This window comes from Psammomys obesus, unplaced genomic scaffold (assembly GCF_907164565.1).
Source record: "Psammomys obesus unplaced genomic scaffold, mPsaObe1.curated_primary_1811, whole genome shotgun sequence".
Classification (NCBI taxonomy): domain Eukaryota; kingdom Metazoa; phylum Chordata; class Mammalia; order Rodentia; family Muridae; genus Psammomys; species Psammomys obesus.
In genome coordinates, this window is record NW_026596109.1 from 10,711,933 (window position 1) to 10,736,480 (window position 24,548).

Consider the following 24,548-nt stretch of genomic DNA (forward strand, 5'->3'; position numbering starts at 1 on the left):
AGAGGTTTAACTGAGACCCCACCCTGAGTGTGGGCGGCACCATCCCATGTGGCGGGGTCCCACACCAACTAAGAGGCCGGCTGAACGGCTGCACTTCCCTCTCTGCCAGAAGCTCCTGGCTGCGGGCGTGATGACTCACCTCCTGCCACCATGCCTTCCCACATGTTCAGACCACGCCTTTCTTAAACCCTGAGCCAAAATCAACCGTTCTCTCCTTAAACTGCCATCAGGCAAGTGCTCAGAGGCAGGGAGAGCAACTGACGTAAGCATGCAACACTAACGTCCTCCTCTCCTTGCAGTCAGTTGTCATTTTCTGATACTAGCTTCTGAAGAGCACAAACCTATTTTGTTTCTACAAACTGGCTCATCCTGAACATTTCCTTTAACAGAACCACAGGGCATGTGCTCTTTGTGAGTAACCTGTTTCCCTTCGCATGTTCTCAAGGCTCATGCTGGATGGGTATCACCTAGTACCTCTCTCCTCTGGTCAGATAATTTCCCAGCGAATGTGGCTTCTTTGTTTATCTATGTGTGTTTTTGTGGTACGTGTGTGCATGTGTGTCTATGGTGCATGCATGTATACACATGGAGGAAGGGGTGCTCACACCTGCAGGCACACACAGGTGCCACAGACCGATGTCTTTCCACTTTGTTTCTTTTTTATTTTTATTTATTTTTGTTTTTTTGCTTTTCTTGAGGTAGGGTCTCTCTATGTAGCCCTGGCTGTCCTGGAACTCTCTACGTAGACCAGGCTGGCTACGAACTCACGGAGATCCACCTGCCTCTGCCTCCCGAGTGCTGGGATTGTGCTAGCTTCCACCTTCTTGAGCTGAGGCCTTGGAGCTCAATGTTGCAGCTGGACTGGCCAGCCAGCGAACTCTACCAGCAGTGAATGGGGGTTCAAATTCCTCTGCAGCCTCGCTACTGATTGTTACCGGGTATAGTCAGTCCACTGGGCGTGCTCAGCCTTTTCTTAGAGTTACTACCCTCCAGCCTACCAAGAAGCAGCCATGAGTCCTTCAGCAAAGCAGCTGTCCTTAGTATTTAGTCTGCATCTTCTTTCTCAGCAGTCACAGGACATTTCCCCTCAGCGCTAAGGATCGGACGCAAGCCCGTGGATGACACTTCCAGGTGTGTCTGTCTGCTTGCACGGTGCCTCGAGACCCAGCCAGCAGCAGACACCAGGGAGGAAAATCCTTGCAGGAAAATCCCAGCAGAAAAATACTTGCAGGAAAATCCCAGCAAGCATTTACAAGTTCTACCTTCTAAATGCCAAAGCCTCCCTCTTCCCTCCCACTGCTTAAGACAGATGTAAATGAATTTGCACTGGCTGTTCCTTCTGGAGAACAACTGACCCTTTTACAAAACCCACACTCTGCAACAAAACATTTTCATTTGAAATGGGAGTGAAAGCAGGTAAGAGTTAAAAGAGAAAAACACAGTCACAAAACTGGAGAGAGACCATTACCACCAAGAAGTGCCTCTTAAAGTGCTCTCTCAGTGGACCGAAGGTCAGGGAGTGGGTGCTGCTGTAAATGCAAGAGGACAACAAATGAGGCCAGAATTCAAAGAACGCCAGTGGAGCACCGCTATGGACGACAAAGGCAGAAATAAGACCTCTCGCTAGGTTGCCTCCGCTAAGGCAGAAAATGCATTCATTGACAAAGCGTCCAGACTTTCACTTTCTAGCACTGCGAACACTGAGGAAACTGACAATCGTGGGAAGGAAAAAACGACTAGGAATAAGGTTATGAAGGGGCACAGAATTAAAATGAGAGCAAGACGCATAAGCTTGCACAGTAAAAGCACAGTGCAAACCCGAAACTGCACCTCTTTGTTAACGCAGTAAGGAAGTCCTCAATGACAGATCCTGCCTACCTGCCTACACAGAGGCAATCTCTAACCCAATCTTCTCATGTGACCTTTGAACCAAGTCCTCACAGAGTTCCTCGCTTTACTGTGGACACTCAATAGTGAAAGGCATTCAAAGCATAGCAGTGGGGCTGGAGGAGACGGCTCAGTGGTTAAGAGCACTGTCTGCTCTTCCAAAGGTCCTGGGTTCAATTCCCGGCGACCACATGATGGCTCACAACCATCTCTAATGTGAACTGATTCCTTACACTCATATACATAAAAAACAAATAAATCTTTAAAAACAAAACGTAGCAGTGAGCTATCTTTTTCTGACTAGGCTGGCAGAGACTTTTATATAATAAGCCAATACAGTCCTGGAGAAGGCAGGAAGCAGAGGGAAAAAGCAGCTATTCTCTTGAGCTGTTAGTAAGCCTGCAGACGATTATCCTCTCTAGTGGGAGTCTGGCAAGTAGATGAAAACGTAAAATGTGCACACTTGACTACCCAATTCTGTCCTTTAATTATTTCGACTAGTTAGTACAAAATGGAATTTACAGGAATGTTGCACTTGCAAAATTTAAACATAATCTGACAGCCATCATAAGAGGCCAATTAAATAAATTATGGTACATATGTGCAATGTACTAAAAAGAGCATGTGAAGGGCCTATATAAACGGCCATAGCACATACTACAGATGAAAACAGAATGACGTCATCCCCCAAGATGGCAGCCTAACAGTCGCGCGGCTCCCATCCCAGTGTTATGCCAGGGCCCATCAGCCTGGCTCTGCTCCAGCCCCAGAAGGCGGCTGATCATTGCGAAAACCCTGGAACCCTGGCAAGGCACACTAGCCACAGTACAGGAACTTCTGAAATGTACCCAGTGTTTGCCTTTCCCTCTGTGGCTTTAACAGGAGTGAAACATAGGCCTAAAAAGCCTTGATTGCTTTTGTTTAGTTCAGCCTACTTTAATCACCTTCTCAGACGTATAATCCGAATTTCAATTGTGGCTGTAACTGTGTCTGGTTTGGTTGAAAATATAAAATCAATAGTGAGATCCCAAGAGACTTCTACATTTCAAACAATGAAATAAATACCTAATCTTGCCTATGAGTAGCTTTTTTAAAAATTGCCTTTGTATGTCATTTATTGACCAAGAACTAATTATGGGTGTGCTGAGAGATGGCTCAATGGTTAAAAGTACTGGCTGCTCTTCCAGAGGTCCTAGGTTCAATTCTCAGCACCCACATAGTGGCTCCCAACCATCTGTAACTGCAGTCCCACAGATCCAATGCCCTCTTCTGGTGTACAGATACACATGCAGACAAAACACCCATATACATTAAGTAAATAAATAAACCTTTAAAAAAAAAAAAAAAGAGCAAAAACTCCACTTATTCTTGCAGAGACCTGAGTTGAACTTCCAGCTACCCACATGGTAGTTCTCTCTCTCTCTCTCACACACACACACACACACACATATAATTCCAGTTCATGCTGACAAGACACCCATACACATAAATAAATGTAAGAAAAACAATTTTAAGTAACTAGTTAGAGTACATAAAAATGGATTTTCATGTGTAATACAAAAAACCCATCACGTATCATAGGGTCCTGGCTATGTAAAATCCTGGTTTATACATATGATGAGGGTGACAAACAAAATGATCACCATGTTAACACTTTAGGGAACTCTCTAAGTGGTACAATTGGTGAATTTTGACAGTTTTCTTTTTTAAAGGATTTACTTATTTTTAAATAACATATTGTTAATGAATTTAGATATGGCAGGTTTTTATTATTTGCACTGCTGTTTTGCCTGCATGCATGTCTGTATGAGGGTGTCAGGTTCTAACATGTAAGAAACCCTTTGCCTCCCAGTCCAGGCTCTGGTCTTTGGTAATATTTTATTTATGCTCTCACCTCTTCGAGCTTCTTCTCGATCTCCTTAAAGACAAGATTGGCCTTGAATCCATCACTTGCAGAGCTGGTGGGAGCAGCCGAAATCTGGTGTGTTCTGAAGGAGCTGTGGAAGGAATCAGTGTCAGTTCTGGGGGTCGCAGAAGTGCTTGGGTTTTCAACATTTAGGTAACAGGAGCTTTCAGAGAGCCCCAAGAACAGAGATGGTGTAACTCTGATCTTAAGAACATCTTTAGTAAGTACACAAAACAATTCCCTAACTCCCACCCTACAACAAATACTGAGTTCTCTCACACGGTGAAGCTACCCGCATGAAACTTACAGGCCAGAGAGACCATTAACAGGAAAAAGAAAGAAAGGGCATCCAGTTACCTTAAGAAAAGAACCAGCTAAGCAGCTGGAGAGAGGGGACCTGAGGGGGCATCTACTGCAGATGGCAGTCAGGGAAAGCCCCTCTAGGGAGGTAATACTTACATTTCCCCTTCAGCTACTGAATGCACAAGCCCCACAAAAAGTTATGGTGCGGAAGCCAACACCAGCCTGCAGGAACTTGGGTATAAAGGCAGAAAAGGAAATACAAGGAAACTAACGCTGGAAGAAACCAAGGGGCAGAGAACAGAACAGGGGTCTCCCAGGCCTTGCTAGCAGGGTAAGTGGGGCTTGTTTCTATGTTTTCTTGCCAGTTTACCTATTCATTCGTTTGTAGTGCTGGGGATGGACTAGAGGCTCTTAGGCATGCGAGCCAAGCACCCTGGCACTACAGTGCCCCCAGCCCCTCACATTTCAGTTTTAAAGTTCAGAGTGTAGCTCAGGGGTACAACAGGTGCTTAGCATGGGAAAGGGCCCTGGGTCAGATCCTCATCACAAAAACAAAACAGACAAATGGACAAACCAATGCCCTGAGTATCAGCTCTAAACATAATCAGAACATTGGCGCATGATCTAAGCTATGTCTTGAAAAACAAGTCTAGCTGTCAGCTGGAAAATGGACCTTAAAGAGATGAGCCGGAAGGCAGGGAGAACAACTAAGGGCCTATTGCAATCACCCAAGCGAGATAATGGCAATCAGAGCTGAATGACAAGGAAGTAGGTGAGGCGGTGGGGCACAGCACGGCTGGACTGGATTCCCTTTCACCTGTGATGGAAGATAATGTTCCCAGAAGACACCCACTGATAATGGCCTGATGTGGCATTATCAACACAGCTCCTAAAGCGCATCTTCCATGCACAAGCAGTAGGATTCTGAGTAAAGGGCTGATATCATCGCACTGCACAGCGGGAGGGAGAGAAGGGACGGTGCCCAAGACTTCATGGAATTCAAACAAGGGCCTGCGTAGAAGCATCTTGAAGTGTGCAGCCCATGGAAAACAGTAACAGCCACAACTGTTGTGAGCCACAGGAGCCCAAGTGCCAGGTCTGAGGAAACAGTCAACTTTCAGCTGCAGCTGTTAGATAATTCCTCTGACAGACCCGCGGAGGCTGGCGAGGGCAGAGAGGAAAGAAAACATCCATTCCCATCGTCACTCCTTCCTTCCCCTTCTCCCAGTACGCTCCTTCTTTCCCTCTTTCTCCCCTCGCTCTGTGGGAACCGAACCCAGGGCCTAGTACAGGCTAAGCAGGACTTTACCAGTGAGCTACACTCTCACCCTCGTTCAGTGATTTTACAACCGTCTAAACTTCAACGGTGGTATGTGCCTGTTAATCCCAACGAGGACCGAGTTCAGGGCCAACGTTGGCTACGTAGTAAGTTTCAAGCTAACCTGGGCTACCTAGGAAGATCCTGTCTCAGAAAAAGAACAAGCTGGGCATCGTGCTGCATGCCTTTAACCCCAGCATTGGGAAGACAGGGGCAGGCAGACTGCTGGACAGCCTGGCCTACACAGGCAATTCCAGGTCAGACAGCGATACATAGTGAGACCCTGCTTTAAAAAGAAGGGGAGAAGGCAGGAAAGAAGGAAAGGAAGGAAGCAAGCAAGCACCAGTTGTTAAATACACAAGCAACATCAAGCGACTGCCTACAACACGCAGGCCATAGTGTTCACGGAATGCTCTGAGTCCCAGCTAGTACCTTAGCAAGCGGAGGGGGAGCTGACGACCTAAAGAGTAACTTGCCAAGACCTCAAGGGCAGAAAGAACTGGCACAATGGGAGAAAATAATACAAGGTCAGAGGGACCAACACAGTAACCGTGGGGAAAAGACATGGTTGGTGTGAAGGCGGAGGACTGCGTAGAAGACACAGGCGGCCCCAAGCAGGAACCTGAGGAGCCAGAGACACAGCAGTGAAGCAGAAGAGCGTGGCGTGACAGTCCTCCCAGCAGTGTCGGATGACTCCGAGAGGGGACATGAAAACGGGAAGAGGATGGTTAGGGGGCTGCTGTGGTGGTCCAGGGTGAGGATCGCTGGCCCGGCCTACCGGTGGCAGCCTGCTAATGGAACTGAAAAGGAAACAGATTCAGAACAAGAGCACAACCCACTTTGGTGCTGGGGTGAGGGACAGGCAAAGCGGGTACAAGGCTGTCTCGGGAGTTTGGGGGTGGCTGGGAGTGGCAGCCACTAAGATGAGGAAGAGGAAGTGGGAGCATGGGAGGGGGGCGCTTATTCAGCTGGAGAAGTCTGTGAGGCAGAGAGAGGAAAGTGGATAGGAAAAAGTATAATTCACAGGGATCCAAGCTGGAGACTGAGTGAAGTAACCATGAGCAGAATCAGTGTTGAAATCCTGGAACAGCCTACAGAGAAGACAGCCCCAGGACTGGCCTTTGGAACCCATTATTTAGAGGTCTCGGAACCAGTGAAGATTCATTCAGAAATCAGGCAAAATGTCACAGGAGCTGAGAGCAGATAAAGTCTAGGAGGTTAAGAGTCAAGTATGTCAAAACCCTCCCAAAAGGTTGACACAGATCTGGTTCTCCTGAGACATCCTTTTATGGGACAGCAAATTGAATCCATCCCTGAAGCGGGGATGCTAGGAGAGTTACATGCTTGTTTGGGGTAGGATGAAAATGGAACCTTTGAATGATCTCTTAAAGAAATGCAGCCTTGTGTTCTAGCTGTAGGCACAAGACAGGCCCGTACAATTTGAAGAACACCAGTGTTTTAAGTGTGCTAAACTGTACATAGACAGCCAGATATAGTGGTGCACTCCCGGAACCCCAGCACTTGGGAGGCAGAGACACGAGGATTGAAAGTTGAAGATCACCTTCAGGCACAGAGTGAGCTCATAGCCATCTTGGACTACACGAAACTGTATCTCAAAACATAAAACAAAAACCCACAGCACATAAACGTCATCCAACTACTTTTAGCTGTCATGTTTCATATTTTCAGAACGCTGAGCAGCTACCATCGCCATGCAGCTCTCACTCTCTTCTCACCTTAGAAAGCTGAAACCCTGGGCCTGGAGAGATAAGAGCACTGACGGTTCTTCTAGAGGACCCAGGCTCGATTTCCAGTACCCACATGGTGGCTCCCAACCATCTGCAACTCCAGTTCCACAGGGTTCACTGCCCTCTGCAGGCAATGCACGAATATGGTCCGCATTCATTCATACAAAACAGACATGCACATAAAATGAATGAATGAATGAATGAATGAATGAATGAATGAATGAATCTATCTTAAGGAAAAAAAACTGCCTTATGTGGTGGCACACGCCTTTAATCCCAACACTTCAGAACCAGGGGCAGGAGAATCTCTGTGAGTTCAAGGCCACCCTGGGCCACAGCAAACTCCATGTCAGCCAGGGCTACACAGTGAAACCCCTCTCTTAAATAAATAAGTTGGTTTTATAACTTTTAATCATCACTAAAATCATCCTGGCTGGGCACTTCTTGACTCTATCTGATAAAATAATTGATCCTGGCAGCCCAAAAGTGTACAAAGTATCTTGACTACGTGGCAAGTCCAGACACATTCCAAAGAGCAAGGTTCTCATTTGGAAAAGCTCATCATGCTATTGATTAACCGACTCTTCATCAAGATTAGAAAAAAGTTAACATGCAAAATAACATCAGTGTTTTCTGAATGCCCTTCCTTGCAAGCCCTGTTTCAAAGAAACTAATAACTTAAACTCAGCTATCTCTCACACAAAAGATGTTTCTCCTGATTTCTTTTTGTTTTATTGTTGGCTTTGTTTTATCTTGCTGTGTTACCCAGGCTAGCTTAAGTCATCTTCCCCTCAGCTTCCTGAGTCTTGGAATACAGGTATATGCCTACCATCAAGCAGAGATTCTCACAACTTTTTAAAAAAATTATTTATTTTACATACATTGGCGTTTGACCACATGTGTGTCTGTGTGAGGGTGTTGGAACCCCTGGACCAGGAGTTGTAGACAGTTGTGAGATATCATGTGGGCGCTGGGAATTGAACCGGGGTCCTCTGTAAGAGCAGCCAGTGCCCTTAACCACTGAGCCATCTCTCTAGCTCCCCATAACTTCTTTAGATACAAAATTTTAGTAGAAACTAAATTGTACTTGGTTTGTATGTGAATTTGGTAAATACAAGTTTACTGGAATAAATCTAGCATGGATAATGCTGGAAGGGGCTTAAAGATTACTTTAAAGAATGTTCTAGTTTGTGTTTGGACTCCCACTAAATACGTGGGAAGTTTCACTGGATGGCCTGACAGGCTCTCCATCAACCATGTCACAGACTGGGACTGAAGAGAAACAAATGAAACAGGCACAGGTGCACTGGGACAGATGGTGGCTAACACCTTGCTTCCGAATCTCAAACTTTCTTTAGCTAATCTGTCCTTACTCTGATCACCAAGTTATCTATAGTGAGTTTGGTACTAGCTACTACACAAAAAGATGTGGCTGCGGACTCACTGCTCAGTGACAGAGCACCTTCCTAGCATTTGATGCTCTGGGTTTAATGCCCGGCACAGCCAGAAAATAAAAAATAAAATAATAAAATAAAATAATATAATAAAAGGTTAGTATAACGCACCTAGGTGATACAAACCAGGCCTTTGGAAAGAGATGGCCAGGAGTGGTGGTTCAACTCACTTGGAAAGCGGAGGCAGGTGGATAGGGCCTTCCTGGACTACAGTGTGCAAAACCCCACCAAAAGAAAATGGAGGAAGGGGTCTAGTTGTTAAAAAAGCTCTTACAACTCAACAATAACCCAATTTTTACACTGCTGAAGGTTCTAACAAACAATTCTGCGATGATGATACACAAAAGGTGAATAAGCATCCCAGGAAATGATGTTCTGAAAATGATTAGCTACAGAGGAGATGCAAATCCAAACGGTGAGGTATCACTTCATATCCATTCAGTGCTAAAATAAAAAGAACAGGAAGGACGAGAGTATGGAGAGCTTTCATACAAACAAGATGGTACTCAGCCTTTGAAAGGAATAACACACCCTGAAAACACTATGTTAAGTCAAAGAAGCCAGTCGTGAAAGCTTATGACTTCCTTTATATGACATATAAAGGAAACCATATGACTTCCTTTATATGACATACGCAGAGCAGGCAAATCCAGAGACAGGGACTGGGTGAGCAGCTGTCAGACTACAAGTGAGAGAGACTGGAAGTGAAAGCCTGTGGGGCTATGTGTTGGGTGTGAAGTGGGTGACAGAAATGTTCTAAAACTGGTCATGGCCAGGCCAATCCTGAAAACCACTGGGTAGACTTTAAACGGGTGGGCGGTGCAGCTTGCAAAGTGTGTCTTAAGAGAGCAGCTTAAAATCATTTCTAAAAAGCGGTTACTGATAGTCTGATAGGATTTTAGATGAATACAGAAGTCCTCCAATTCACATTCCCTCTTAAGTAACGTGTCACCCCTTGTTCTGGGGGTTACGCAAGGCATGCAAGCTTGGGAGAGCAAAGTTCACAAGCAATCAGCAAGTCCCTTTGATCTGAAAGCCACATGGCAGGACAGGCATAGAGCCTTGAGAGCTGGGCCTTAAAAGAAAGCTCTTCAGGCTATGGTGGGAAATACATCCAGGTCATCCTTAGCTGAGCTGTGGGCTGTGAAAGTGGGTATCCCCCATTTTGTCCTAAAAAGTCAAGTTCATTTTCCCCAAACTCCTGAGTGATACCCAGAATTCAGTAAGACTATTCCAACCACTCCACCAGGGATGTGAACCAGAGGCACAGGAAAGAAGAAGGGTGGGTATGCTGGAGAGGAAACTCACAGCTCCCCCAGCAGCTACAGCATGTGGCAGGCACACTCTGGTAGTTTTCTCAACCCTAAAGTAGACGCTGTCAATATTCTCTAAGTGATGAAAAGGTTAACAGGCCCAAAACATACAGTGTGATTTAAAAAAACAAAACAAACAAAGACAGTAGGGTACTCTTTCTGGCCATCTCTCCCTCTTTGTCTGGAAAATAACACATACACATACATACAACATACATACAACTTAAAATGACTCCATCTACAGACGGTATTTAACTCATTTTCTAAATTCCTATTCCATCTGCTAAAAACTGATGGTGAGTATAGAAACAAATCAATCCCACTGTGTTATCCCTAAGCGTTCTATTTAAAAACAATCTAAACTAATGCATGTGTGTCCACTGTGTCTCCTGAGAAGGTCTGGGAGTGGCAAGAACGAGCCCCTAGCTAGCAGCCGTAGGTGGTGTCTCGGCATCTTTCTGCACTAGAGGAAACCAAGACTCCTTGGAGAGATAACTGATGCCAGGGATGACACATGAGAAGTTCAAGAGGGGCTGGAGGGATGGAGTTGGAGTCGGTGCCCAGAACCCACAGCAGGCAGCTTACTATCACCTATAATTCCAGCTTCAGTGAATCCGGTACCTTCACTCACCTGCATGATTATGCCAGCACACACATACATAAGTGAACATTAGAAATGGAAAAAGGAAAGTAGGGGGAGAGATTGGACGATCGTCTGAGCCAAAAAAGAGGGAAAGGAAGCACTACAAAGAGTCATGGGACAGTTTGAGGGGCTTCCCACTGGCCAAACCAGGAGTACCAAAATGACTGATACGAATGGAATGCGGCATCCTGGAATCAAACAGTGCATATGAATACATTTAAAACCACGAGAGGAGGAAAAGTTCTTTCTTACAGCAGAGTATCAGTTAGTAACCGCAAAAGGAAAAGTTAGAAAATCATCAGCGGGTGCTAAAATTAAAGGAGTGCCCCTGTAGTTTGCCTTTTTAATGAACTTACTGACATCCATAAAAAGGGCAAACTACAGAGGCAGAAACCAGTCGCAAGAGGTCAATGTAAGGGCGGCTGGAAAGGTACATAAAGAGGCGAAGAGCTGGTTATGGTGGCACACACCTTTAATCCCAGCACTCAGGTGGCAGAGGTAGTTGAATCTGTGCGAGTTCCAGGACAGTCAGAACAACATAGTTTGACCCTGTCTCAAGGGGTTAAAAAAACAAAAAACAAAACAAAATAAAAAAACCTAAAAGACTAGGAGAAGCAGCAGATTACAGAATCACTATGGATCTTGCCTGGAGTATTAATTACAGACTTATACATCATTTACGTGTGAGAACTTGCAGGAGTATACTAAGAGTTGAAGCAGGAAGATTACCAACTCCAATACAAGGGCTTGCCTGGGCTACAAGTGTAAGACTGTCTCAAAAGAAAAAAATCTGTGGACAAACTTTCTAATTTTACTCTGAAGAAAATAAAGAACCTATGCTAATTCTACCAACTGTGTTGGTTTTTTTTTTTTTTTTTTTTATAGCTTGACTTTTTTACTAAGGGATTTCCTCTACAAGTGTGAACTGGGTGATATTCTAAGGTCATCAGCGCAGAACGGACCAATCAGATTTAGGAAGTAACAAGATTCAACCCCCTTTGTTTGGTTCAAAAACATCTACTCACCATGAGGCAGACCCTAGGGAGCTGGAAAAGTCACAGCCTTAATTAAGCCGCAAGAGACCAAAACTGCAGTAGAACCTAAGTTCTACAAAAGGCTGTGGATATTTGAAAAAAGGCAGTCTTTGAGATGGGTCTTAATGTTTGAAACAAAAATAGAATTCTGGGCAGAGAAAGAAAAGTGAGACCACAGACAGGAAAAACACCCCAAAGTTTATAAGTTAAGGCTCTAATAGAGCCTGTAAGAGTGGCCCCCATCCTTTGTAGAAGAAAACATACAAATAATTGATTAAATAAATGTCAAGAATTTCAAGCGGCTGGAGATGGCTCAGTGGTTAAGAGCACTGTCTGCTCTTCCAAAGGACCTGGGTTCAATTCCCAGCACCCACATGGCAGCTCACAACTGTGACTCCAATTCCAAGGATCTGACACCTTCACACTAATGCGCGTAAAATAAAATTAAAAATAAATTATAAAAAAAAAAAAAGAATTTCAAGAAAAAAAGGATCCCATTGGTGTTAAAAAGCTATAGTGTGGCTAAAGACTTGTAAGGAGGGAAAATATGATCAAAATTAAGCAATTAGGCTAGGAACACACCTGACCTCTGAATAGACCCTGAGCTACCCCAGCACACACAAAAGCAAAGGTGATTCACCATGAAAGGCTCATTCTGAAAGGGAATAATTAAAGCAAGAAGAATAAAAAAAATAAAATAAAAGGGATTTTTGTGAACTAGGGAAGATTTGCAAGGCGCCAATGAAGGGACAGACAGGAAGATGTAAAAGGTATACATAATAGTTCAGAAGGTGGTCAGAAACCAGCACACAGAGGAAAGCTGGGCCTTGGCAACGGAGAAGGAGGAACCCTGAGAGGCTGCAGGAAGTTAGGAGAGGGCCGGGGCAAGAGGTACCTTGGAGAGGCAGACACTCAAAGAGAGGAAGGAAGCAGGACACAAGCGATTCTAGTAACACGGAGGGCTTGATTCAGAAACACATTCGCAAGGGCGCACTGGCACATATATTTTGTGGCTTTCTCTGAACCACTCCAATAACCAGAGGCCAAAGGAGAAAGCCAATCGTGAGAAAGGAAACCAAAAGGTGACTTGCCTGGACTACGCTGGCTTGTGGGTCAGCATTCCTGGGGCGCCCCTTCCTTCTGAACAAAATTTTCCTAAGGCTACCCTGGTTTAAAAACTAACAGTCTTAACTTTCAAAGTCAGCTTAAGGAAGTAAAGTCATACTTTTCCCTTAAATGCTAAATAAATCAAAGTGTGGTTGGTTTGTTTAAATGCGCAAGCGTCACTGATTGTGACATCAGAAAACCAAAAGTGACAAAACTCAGGATGCCACTCACCTGGCCGCTTCGGGGAAGCCCATCTTGTAGAGGGTGACAACCACAGCTCCTCCAAGGCCTAAATTGTGCTGCAGAGCCACCTTGGCGCCGGGAACCTGCCGCTTTCCGGCTTCGCCTCTCAGCTGCCAGCAGAGCTCCGCGCACTGAGCCAGACCTGGCGAGTCGAGCACAGAGCGGCCCGGGCCGCGTTAGCGCGCAGTCTCCGCCCAGCCGCCCACGCGAGCCGCTAGTCATGACTTCCCTCCAAAGCCTCGCTCGCCCGGGGAAACTCATCCCAGTTCCCACGCTAAGAGAATTAGCATTTGAAAAGGACTCGTTCAGGACATCGTGAAACGCTCACGCTCTTCCTTCAACCCACTGTTTTCTGGCGTGTTGAAATAAAAAATGCAGCATCCAACAGACAAGGCAGGGGCAAGTGCAAAGGTAGGTGGCTCTCCGTGAGTTCAAGGCCACCCTGGTCTACAGAGTGAGTTCCAGGACAGGTAGGGCTACATAATAAGATTCTGTCTCCAAAAAGAGAGTAATAATTATTTTTTGAAGATGGGAACATTTGGGGGAAAATAAAATTGAACTCTAGAAAGATGCAGGTGCTATGAAGTGGGAAATGGAAGAAAAAAACGGGGTGGGAGGAGGGCGGGGTCTACAACACGAAAGTTTGAAATAGTCATAGGGAAGCATATTATTGTATATTTACCGGAAAATACATATAATACATGTAAGTGTGTGTGCATACATACGCACTCGTGTATATATTGCTTAAATGAAGTTACACCAGTTGGGATAAGAAAGCCTGTCCCAAGAGCCACAGACTAACAAAGCCCAGGGCTACAAGAAACCTTTTGAATTGTTGGTCAAGGAAGTTCAAGAGACTCCCAACACAATAAGGACTACTGGTGGGTTCATCCCAGAGGGCAAAGGTAAGAGTCTATGGCTGAAGACACAAGACTCAGAGGAGTCAAACTGGATCTAACCGAAAGCCTCCTTCCTGAGGACTGGCTCTCAACAGCACCTGAAGGTTCTATGCTGGAAGTGGGGAGTAGTCCTCAGCTATGGTGCCTATGAGCCACAAGAATGACTGACTACATCTCTCCAGCCCCAGATAGGGTTTCTCTGTGTAACCTTGTTTATCCTAGAACTAGTTCTGCAGACCAGGTTGGCCTGGTACTCAGAGATCCTCCTGCCTCTGCCTCCTGACTGCTGGGATTAATCACACTCAGCTGAAATTTGACTTTTAAATAGAAATAAAACAAGGTTAATTGCTTTAATAAGCACATTGTTAATGATTGCTTCTCTACTGTGGAAACTGCAAGAACTTAAAATAGTCCATTAACCAACACATACAATAAGATAATGAAGAGAACATAACATTTGTCTTTACAGAAATAAACCATAGAATTTTACCACTAAGTTATCTTAGAAACTGCAATACAGTTGTCACTAAAGACCTAAGAGTCAGCATGATTGATTTCAAACTGGTCAGAAGAATCAGATGCCAGTGGGCAGCAGAGCCATAGCAAAATCCTGATTTCATAATTTCTAGTCCAGTTTCTTAAGAGAAAATGAGTCCCATGCAATGCTAACCAGGCTTCCAATAACGTGTAATATGCTCATCTGAAATGATCTGATCTGGCAAGTCTAGCAAGATCTCTGTTAGGAAATAGCTTGTTAGCTGAGTGCAGTGCAGCTAAAAGGAAACCAAATGACTGTCATTAAAAAGGCATTAAAAGCTCCAGTCACCAAGCCAGTCAGAGAATGCAAACACACTGAAATCACAGACTTCACCCACCCACGGCAGTTCATACCCAGCTCAAAACCCCGGCATTTTAGAGGAACATGTATGGAGAAGCCTGCGAGTTTAAGGTCATCCTGAATTATACTGTGAGTTCCAGGCCGGCCTGAATTATAGCGTTAGGACTGTCTCAAGAAAAGCAAAATAAGGGTCAGCAAGGTGCCTCAGCAGATAAGGACATGCCACCAAGCTTGACGACCCAAGTTTGATCCCCAGGACTCATACAGTTGGAAAGAGAGACAGTTCTCTCACTGTCCTGTGATCCCCCATGTGTGCCACAGAACACAAATGTGTGTACATACAGACACAGTGAATAAATGTAAAATGTATTTAAAAAAACAAACTAAAATTTGTGTGCTCTGTCACCTGTAGCTCCCAGTGGGTGTCCCTTTGAAATGAGTCCGCCACTAGGGTTGATGACCCACTTTCCTCCGTAAGTGTTATCTCCTCTGTCGACCAGGGCTCCACCTTGTCCTGTGGAGGAAAATTTAGATTCACAAATGTTAAAGTATAACACTGGACAGACGGTGTGTTTAGCTTCCATATAGCCAAACACTTCTTTATTTCTTCTCTTTCTTCCTTCCTTCTTTCCTTCCTTTCTTTTTTTTTTTTCTTTTTGGTTTTTCAAGTCAGGGTTTTTATGTGTAGCCTTGGCTGTCTTGGACTCACTTTGTAGGACCAGGCTGGCCTCGAACTCACAGAGATCCATCTGCCTCTGCTTCCCGAAGTGCTGGAATCAAAGGCATGCTGCCAAAGCTTTCTTAATATAAACATTTCTTTTTATTTGTCTTTTTAATATAAACATTTCTTAAGAGCTTAATAAGTTGCTACAAATGCTTCTAAGTGTTAAGTCATGATATTGAGCAACAAAGGCTTATCTTTTAAAAAATGTTCTGCATGAAATAAACACTAGTTCTAATAGCCCTATGGCTTCCAAAACTGCCCCAACTGTATCAGAGAGGTAGAAAAGAATGCTGTCAAAATATATCCTCTGCAACACTTTACCTAAAATTACAGCTTCAAAATTAATAATTTTCAAAAGTACACTTATTTTATCTCTAGTTTCAGCTCTATTACTGTATAGTATATAAATTTTTTAATTAAAAAAAAAAAGAACATGCTGGTTGTGGCAGCACACACCTTTAATCCCAGCACTCAGGAGGGAGAGGCAGATAGATCTCTGAGTTTGAGGCCAGCCTGGCCTACTGAGCAAGTTCCAGTACAGCCACGGCTCCACAGAGAAATCCTATCCTGAAAAACCAAACCAAAACAAAACAAAACAAAAATGCAGGACTAGAAGTGTAGCTCTGTGGTAGAGTGCTTACCTAGCATGCGCACATGTTTGATTCCAGCCCCACAAAAAGCAAAAACCAAACAAGGAAAACCAAACAACAACACCCCCCACACACACTTTCATGAAATTAAAGACTGAACACACTGTTGCATAAAGGCTAAAAAAAAAAAAAAAAAAAAAAAAAAATTACTTCCAAGCCACAGGAATGGTGGCATGTGTCTTTCGTCACAGCACAGAGGCAGGCAGGTCTCTGTGAGTTCAAGGCTAACATGATCTACACAGTGAGTTCCTGAACAGCCAGCACTATGCAGTGAAACCCTGTCTCAAACCAAAACCCAAACAAAAAAACAACTACGAATTTATTTCACATGCTTCCTGGCGTCCACATTGGCTGTTAACGATTTGTTTACTGTTTGGGGGTGGTGACAAAATAAATAAAAGTGCACGGATTATATAAACTGTTCTTTCCAACGCTTTTCTGATCAGATTATAAGATCTGGGAGCTCCAGGTTTGCTGACAATGGTATGAGTGCTGTCCAGATACGCAGAGTAGCCACAGCCATGGAAAGAAGGAAGGAAAAGGAGTTTGGAAAGTGGGACCAAAATGGAGGGTCTTGGACAAACCTTATGGGGCTCTGGACATAGGCCCCTGAGGGGCCTAGAGTTTTCAAACCTAGAGTGCTTGAAAACAGAGGCACCGTTACTGCAGGAAAGGTCACAGAGAGAAGAGGCTGGGGACACTAGGCGGGAGGAAAGAGACAACACTTGGCCTATGCCTCTGTCTGGCCAAAGGAATCCGGGCAGACTCCGGGCTGTGATATAACCATAGCCTGAAAAACCATGCTGGCACTGACAAGAGCTGGCAAGGTGTGGTATACTCAGAGTTTATCTGAAGGTAGGGTCAGAGCCAACGGTACTCAAAGATGGATTCAGCGGGGGCGGTGTGAGAAAGGTCACTCCTGATTGATTGTGCAGAGGGGCAGCTGACAACCTCCTGTAACCAAGGGGTCCAACAGCCTCTTCTGGCCCTGTGCCAGAAGCTCACACAAATACACACACACAAAGAAATCTTTAAGAAAAATGATTCTACAGTTTCCAGTGTGATCAATTGGAGGATGTCAACGCTGGAGAAAGAAGCTTGGGAAATATTAACAGATCAGTTCTGAACTTAGAATTGAGATTTAGAGAAGCCATCAAAATACCTATCAAAACAGCACACACACACACACACACACACTAACTGGGCTCCCATTCTGTTGCTGAAGCATGCTCCCCATGGTTCTCCTCTTCCCAGGGGTGCTCCCCCTCCCCGCCCCACTGTTCCTTCCCTCACAGTGGCCTCCCCTATGGCCAAAGCTGAAGGCATGTATGCAGTGCTACTCACAGCTGCCTGAGGACCTAACGGCAGCCAAAGCAGGAGGATTAGCAAGGGAAATCCCAGGGAAGCTGCTGCTCAAGGGTGAGTTCCAGGTATGATTTCTCAGCCTGTCCCTAGCAGTTCTGCACAAGGGTACCAGGCCCCAGGGACAGTGCAGCATGGCAACAAAGGTGGTGTCAACACTGCAGAATGAAGTCTGTCCCTTCCTCTCCAACTCCCCCACACACACACAAACATACACACACTTGGCTTTTTGAGACAGTCTCTGTGACCCTGACTAGCCTTGGAGTCCAGACCCTCCTGTCTCTGCCTCTCAGGTGCACGGAAACCCCACCTTTCTACCCATCAGAACCAGGAAAACCAACTCCGTGGGCTGGATGGTAAGCAGAGAGGGCTGCAGCACAGAGAGCCAGGGTAGAGGCCCAGGTCCACACCCCCACACCAGTCCTGAGTGCACACTCACTCCTGAGCTACAGACCCCGGGATGGCCCCAAACCAGCACAGCACAGGCTCGGGAACTAGACAAGGGCATCAGCTGCCACCTCACAAGGCCAGTCAGAACCTGCCGACACAAACTGGGCTGACTACTTGCTGAATTACAAATAGTGTGGACCTGGGGGAGAAAACTCAGTCAGTGACCGGGTCACTGGGCGTGAGGCCTAGTCCCCAGCACCCACGGAAAAGCTAGATCTGGTGTGTGCGCCGGTATTCCTAGTGCAGGGGAGACAGACGGGCAGACTCCTGTGCTTCACTGGCCAGCCTGCATAGCCTGAGACCAGTGAGCCCCAGGTCCCATGCCAAACCCCGGAGTCCAGATTACAAACTTATCAAGAACTTTCAAACTGATACTACAGCTGCAAGGTGGAGAAGACGGGCTAGAAGCGAACACCAGGACAGGCGTTCTCAGCAGAGCCAAGAAGCCGGAAAACGAAGCCGACAGAAATCTGACAAGCAAAATCTTTGAAATAAGACACCTCATCCAGAAGTGGCGGTACACGCCTGCCACAGCAGCACACAAGCTGCAGGGGCTGCAAGGTCAAGGCCAGCTCCGTGAGAGAGGGCTTCGGACAAGCTTTCGGCACTGGAGACTGGACTCAGGGTCTTTTGCATGCAAGGGAAACACTGCCTACTGAGCTAAGGCCCCAGCTTGGGATCTGTCTCTATAAAGAAAAAAAGGAAAGGAAAAGAAGAAAAAGAAAAAAGAAAAGAAGATCCTACCACTCTGGAGCCTGAAGCAAGAAACCCGTCGTGTGATCAAGGCCAGCAAGACACTGTCTCAAAAAAATTTTTTTTATTAAAAGAAAAATTATAACTCCAGAGGCTCTGAGCAGAAAGGAGATTTTAGGGTCTGGGTTTTATCACTAACACAACAAAAAAGAACATTTCACAGTCTCATGGGATAATGTCAAAAGCTCTAAAACAGACATAAGGAAAAGGCAGAACATTTGCCTTGGCACACACAAGTCCCTGGGTAAGAGCTCCAGAACCGAATGAACCACACATGATGGCGCACATCTGTATGTAATCCCAGCGCTTGGGAGGAGGCGAGGACACGAGGATCAAGAGTTCGGGTTCAGCTGGGAGGCAGTGGTGCACACCTCTGATCCCAGCACTTGGGAGGCAGAGGCAGGCAGATCTCTGTGAGTTTGAGTCCAGCCTGGTCTACAGAGTGAGATCCAAGTCACCCAGGACTGTGTACTGAGACCCTGTCTCTGAGAGAGAAAGACTGTGGATCACTCGGCCTTAAATAGAATGTCTCTATCAAATCCCTCCCTCAGGGCAGAGCAGGGGAGCCCACCCACTCCCGCTCCCCCACCCCAAGAGGAAAGAGTGTAAGAGCCAGAGGGGATGGAGGAAGCCGAGAAAACAAGGCCCACTAAATCAACAGGCTCAAAGCTCTTACGAACTCACAGAGAGGAAGCATGCACGCACGGGGCCTGCACAGGCCTTCTGTGTGCGCTGCGGCTTCCGGTTTACTGTTTGTGGGTTCTTGAGTGCACTTCTGATTCTTGTGCCAGCTCTTGTGCTCTTTCCCTCCTGATTGCTTGCCTTGTCTAAATCCACTGTAGTTTTGTTTATCTCGCTACATATTATTTTGTTGTATTAAAAAAAAAGACCCTGGCTTAGTTCCCAGCACACGTGTGGCGGTTCACAACAAGCTTTAACTCCAGTTCCAGGAAATGCACTGCCCTCTTCTGGCTTCCTAAGGCAAGGGACACACATATACACATGCAGGCAAAACACATACACAGAGAATAAAAAAGTAAAAATAAAGAAGAAACAGCTTGGGTCTTGTGTTGGGAGCTCGGCTGAGTCCAAGCCATTCTCACTCAGTCTGTGCTGCATACCAGCTCTCTTAGGTTCCTTTGGGGCAGCATCACTCCATCAGCTCTCTGCTGACTCCATCCCACTGCATGATCGATTTCTGCTGACTGTACTCATTTCCCCCTGCGAACACACACTATATAAGATGACACACTTCCTTGTTTGCATGAGCCATTAGCGTGTGCAAGAGCTCCTGATCCCAAACTTTGTCATCTTTAATTTCTCATCCCATGGTCCTCCTCTTGGGAACCTGTCACTGAAGAATAGCCTGGCTAGGTCAGTCCTGGGCTGGGAGACGGTTCAGTGGGTAAAGTACTGCCACACAAACACCAGGACCTGAATTTGAACCCCTAAAACCGTGTAAACGCACAGCATGAATCTGTAACCCATTGCTGCCACAGCAGAATGGGAAGAGAGAGGGGACTCTGGAAGCTCATGGGGTACACAGCCACGAGCAATAAGAAGAAGACACTGTCTCAACAAGGTTGCCCTCTGACCTCCACAAGCATTCTGTACCTCGTGCACACGCACACATGAACACGCACACGCACACACACATACTAGATCTGTAAGAATGAAGAAAACTCTACAGAGTGAGTTCCAGGATAGCCAAAGATATACAGAGCAACCCTGTCTCAAAAAAAAAAAAAAAAAAAAAAAAAAAGAAGCCACAGAAATTCTAGGTAAATATAAAACACTTTTCCTCTTAATGTCTCCAAAATATGAGGAAAGAAAAATGACTTCATCATGTTAATATTTTCAAGCCAAGCGGGTCTAGTGCATGTGACAGCTACAATAATAGGGTCAACGAAGGCAAAGAGGAGTCGGTTGCCTGCATGGCGGCAAGTCTTCCTGCCCAGGGAGACTGAAGGTGAGGCACACACACACTCTGGAACACTGGTTCTTAAATGGGGGAAACGGCAGCCACGGGGAGAGATTTGGTAATATCTGGAGATGTTTTTGGCTATCACAACTGTGGGAGGCATTTTTGGCACTTGGTGGGTAGAAGGCCAAGAATACTCATTGCTGAACACCCTGAGAGGTACAAGCTCTACCACAGAATAAGGAGCGCAAAGTCAGCAGTGCTGAGGCTGTCCTGGTGGCAACCACCAGAAAAGAAAAAGAAACAGGAGCAGCTGGGCTCGGTGGCTCCCGCCTGTAAACCCAGCACTCAGGAGACAGAGGCAGGAGGATCTCTGAGTTAGAAGGCAGCCTGGTCTACAAAGTGAGTCCAGGACAGCCAACACTACACAGCTCTGTCTCAAAAAGAAAAACAAAGAAACAGACAGAGGTGCTACAGATGTACCTAACTTTGTAGAGCGCCAAAACTTGGAAGATAGAAGCAAAAGAACCAGAAGTTCTGGTCTGGGGAAAATGGGGGTGGGGGAGGACTATGAGACAGCCAAGCAGGTAAAGCGCTTACAACACAAGCCCAATGACCTGGTCCTGCAACCCACAAAAAGGGGCAAAGAGAAAGTAGCTCCACAACGTTGTCCTCTGACCTCCATACATGTGCCATACTGCGCACACACCAATACACACAATGATCATACACTATTTACAAAAATTAAAATTTTAAAAGAGATCAAGCCAAAACACCAGCAGATACATGAAAATAGTAGACTAAAAATGTTCCAACACAGCAAAAAGAAGACAAGGGAAGAAAGAACAAGACAAGAACAACAAGGGAAGAAAAAGCACAGAACACAAGAAGAAAACATAATAAAATACTCAATCTAAACTATATGGACACGGAAGACTATGTTCTCAGACTAGAGGAAAATGTTCACAACATAACTGGTTACCATTGGCCTGTATCTAGAATATACATAGTATGTATATATATATATATATATATGTATATATATATATATATATATATATATACTATGTATATATTCTTACAACACAATAAAGATAGATGACAACCAAAGGCAGAGATTTAAGTAGATATAAAAACCTGAAGACAAAAAAAGAAGGTATGTGAGTGGCTGTGGCGACGGCTCAGCAGTTCAGAACACGTGCTGCTTTTCTCTAGAGGACACAGGTTTGATTGCTAACACCCACACAGGGTGACTCACAGCCAGCTGTAAGCCCAGCCACAGGGGATCCAATGCTCTGTTCTAGACTCCACGGCACCTGAACTCACACATTCACACACCTACACACTGGCACCAACATATACACATAAAGACAATATAAATTCTTTTTGTTAAGACACATGAGTGACCAGTAAGCACATAAAGATTTTTTCAGTATCACCAGTCAGGAGGAATATACAAATTGAGACTAAAGTGAGATATGACTGTATTCTCTTGACCGTGCCTGGAATGTTAACAACTGGCCATCAAGTGTTGACAAGGAAGTGAAGCAACTAGAAGTTCATTCACTAAGGAAATGGTGTGCTTCAGAAATGAGAAAGAGCCCTTCAAACCCCACCAAGTTAGTTTTTCTGTTTTCCTTTCTGCAAGCCTTTATTTAAACATGACTTTAAAATACTTGGGACGGCAGGCCTAATAAGTCATTTTTAAAATGTAACCATACATTCTAAGTACTGATTTGCATAATGTAACCTAGGTGTGTGCCCTGTTACCTCAGTATTGGTGTTGTCCAAGGCTTGGAGTTCTAAAAACTCTCCCACCAAAACTGCTTACGTTCGGTTTGCTCAGTGTGGCATAGCCAACAGGCTGGGAAAGGCAATTAGTGCTTTCTGCGGTTTAACGCAGAAAGCAGAGCCTTCTCAGTGGGCTTTGCGCAGGGCCCACATGGAGACACTACCTTCTGGACAGAGCGCCAGGGCTTCGTAAGTGAGCAGCTCGTTGGTAGAGAAACAGTCATGAAGTTCTATCACCTGGACATCGCTTGGGCTCAGGCCGGATTTCTCGTAGCACCTCCGGGCGGCTTCTTTACTCATATCATAGCCAACCTACAACCACAAATCCACTCAGGGGTAGACAAGGGTGCCAACGCTTGGCCGTAGGGTAACACATGCATAACACTGAAAGCTCCAGATACCACATGTGTTCAACTCTCCCCTGATTCTGTATTATATAAAAAGTCGATAAAATGATAACCAAAAAAGGAATGTACCATAAGGTACAAAAATACCAATTTTATGATCTTTGGCTTTGCTGGTCAATGTCACGTTGTGACAAAATACCTAAGAAAACTACTGAAGAGCAGGAAAGATTTTTTTTTTCTGTTTTGGTTTTTTGGGGCAGGATTTCATGTAGCCCAGGCTAGCCTCTAATCCATCGTGCAGCTGAGAATACCTCAGGCTTTGCCTGTCAAGTACTGAGATTACAGGTGTGTGTAGCCATGCCCCCTGGAAAGAATTACCTCGGTTTTGTAGATTTCAATTCGTGGTCACCTGGTGCTATCACACCAGGACCATTGAAAGGTTTAAAAAAAAAATCATAGCAGAGAACACATAGTAGAGCCAGGCTGCTGTCCTCTTGAAGGGCAGGAAGCAGGCGGAGAGCTGTTTCCACAGAGCCTCTGCCCTGAACCACGGAGCTGTGAATCCACCAGTGTGGTAACCCTTTGATTAGGCTGGAGCCACCATGAGCCCATCACCTTGCAAAGATTCTACCTCAAAACACTGCTGGATCAAGGGCTAAGTCCCTAGTGCCCGAGCTCGTGGGTAACAAGGGAGGTCCAAACCAAAGCACTGATTAAGTTATGTGGGCATTTCAAACTTGTAGCATGTTGTAAAACTATCTTATAAACTGTAATTTACCATACAGTTGTTTCTGTAGGGGAGGGATGAATCTTCAATTGTTCAACTCACCTTCAGTCTGAACTCTTTCATCTTCCCTTTAATAAGGGTGCACACATCTTTAATCCCAGCACTTGGAAGCCAGAGGCTGGCAGATCTCTGAATTTGAGGCCAGCCTGGTCTACAGAGTGAGTTCCTGGACAGCAGGGCTACACAGAGAAACCCTGCCTCAAAAAACCAAAACCAAAGCCAAAGCCAAAAACCAAAAGCAGCATGTCTACTAAATTAAAATAGCATTCTCATGGCTCTGTTCTAAGTAGCACCTGGTTAGCAATGTTGCTGAGGCTGGTCCTGAATTCCTGATCCTCCTTGCTCCACCTCCCAATTACAAGAGTGCATCAAGCCCATAAGGATAAGCTACAATGCGAACTTTTCTAGATCAAGTTTTTTGTAAGTACCGTCCAGAGCTTACAACAGTAACATGTTAGGTTGCAATTTAAAATAGTATTCCCCTAATTTAAAAAACAGACTCTCAGACACACCATTTTAATCACACTCTTCTCTTCGAATGTGCTGGGCAAGTCGGTCATCATCTCCTGCGCCACGATCTCCACGGCTTTGGACTGCAGGCCATACTTGAGCACGAAGTCCTCACTCGTCAGAATGGCTGCGGCGGCGCCATCTGAGGTGGGGCTAGGCGGAAGTGAAAAGAATCACTTACTCCACCGCCATCTCTGGGGGTCTCAGACCCGGAGCTGGGGGAGAAAGACCAAGCACGCTTCCTGGACGTCTCTGTGACGTTCAATCACACATGCATCCCACTGAGGCTACGCCTGCGGCAAGCCCTCCATGGCCCCCGCCGCCCAGGCTGCAGTCTCCCCCCAAGCCCTCGCTGAACAGAGACTTTCCTCCGAGTCTAAACGGTTCTGCCTGTCTGAGTGGCTCACACCACCCCAGCTTCGCTTCATCCCACAGAGCCCTGTATGAAATCTTCTTGGAAGCTGGGACAGATCAGAAGGAGATTCTAGAAAGCCCAGAGGTAAGACCCGTGAGATCTTACTACATGGACAGCAAGCTGTGAGGCTAGCTGGCACATGCAA

The 24,548-nt window shown here is 45.5% G+C and overlaps 1 protein-coding gene across 1 annotated transcript in view; it reads right to left on the reverse strand.

The window, feature by feature from the left end:
• Scp2 (sterol carrier protein 2) overlaps nucleotides 1-24,548 on the reverse strand; it is a 66,454-nt gene that overhangs the window by 13,970 nt on the left and 27,936 nt on the right. Inside the window, exons 9-13 of the mRNA XM_055629044.1 lie at nucleotides 23,991-24,141; nucleotides 22,509-22,656; nucleotides 15,100-15,207; nucleotides 12,945-13,098; nucleotides 3,782-3,884 (exon numbers count right to left, since the gene is read on the reverse strand). Of these exons, the coding sequence (XP_055485019.1) occupies nucleotides 3,782-3,884; nucleotides 12,945-13,098; nucleotides 15,100-15,207; nucleotides 22,509-22,656; nucleotides 23,991-24,141 (664 nt within the window). The remainder of the gene's footprint in view (nucleotides 1-3,781; nucleotides 3,885-12,944; nucleotides 13,099-15,099; nucleotides 15,208-22,508; nucleotides 22,657-23,990; nucleotides 24,142-24,548) is intronic.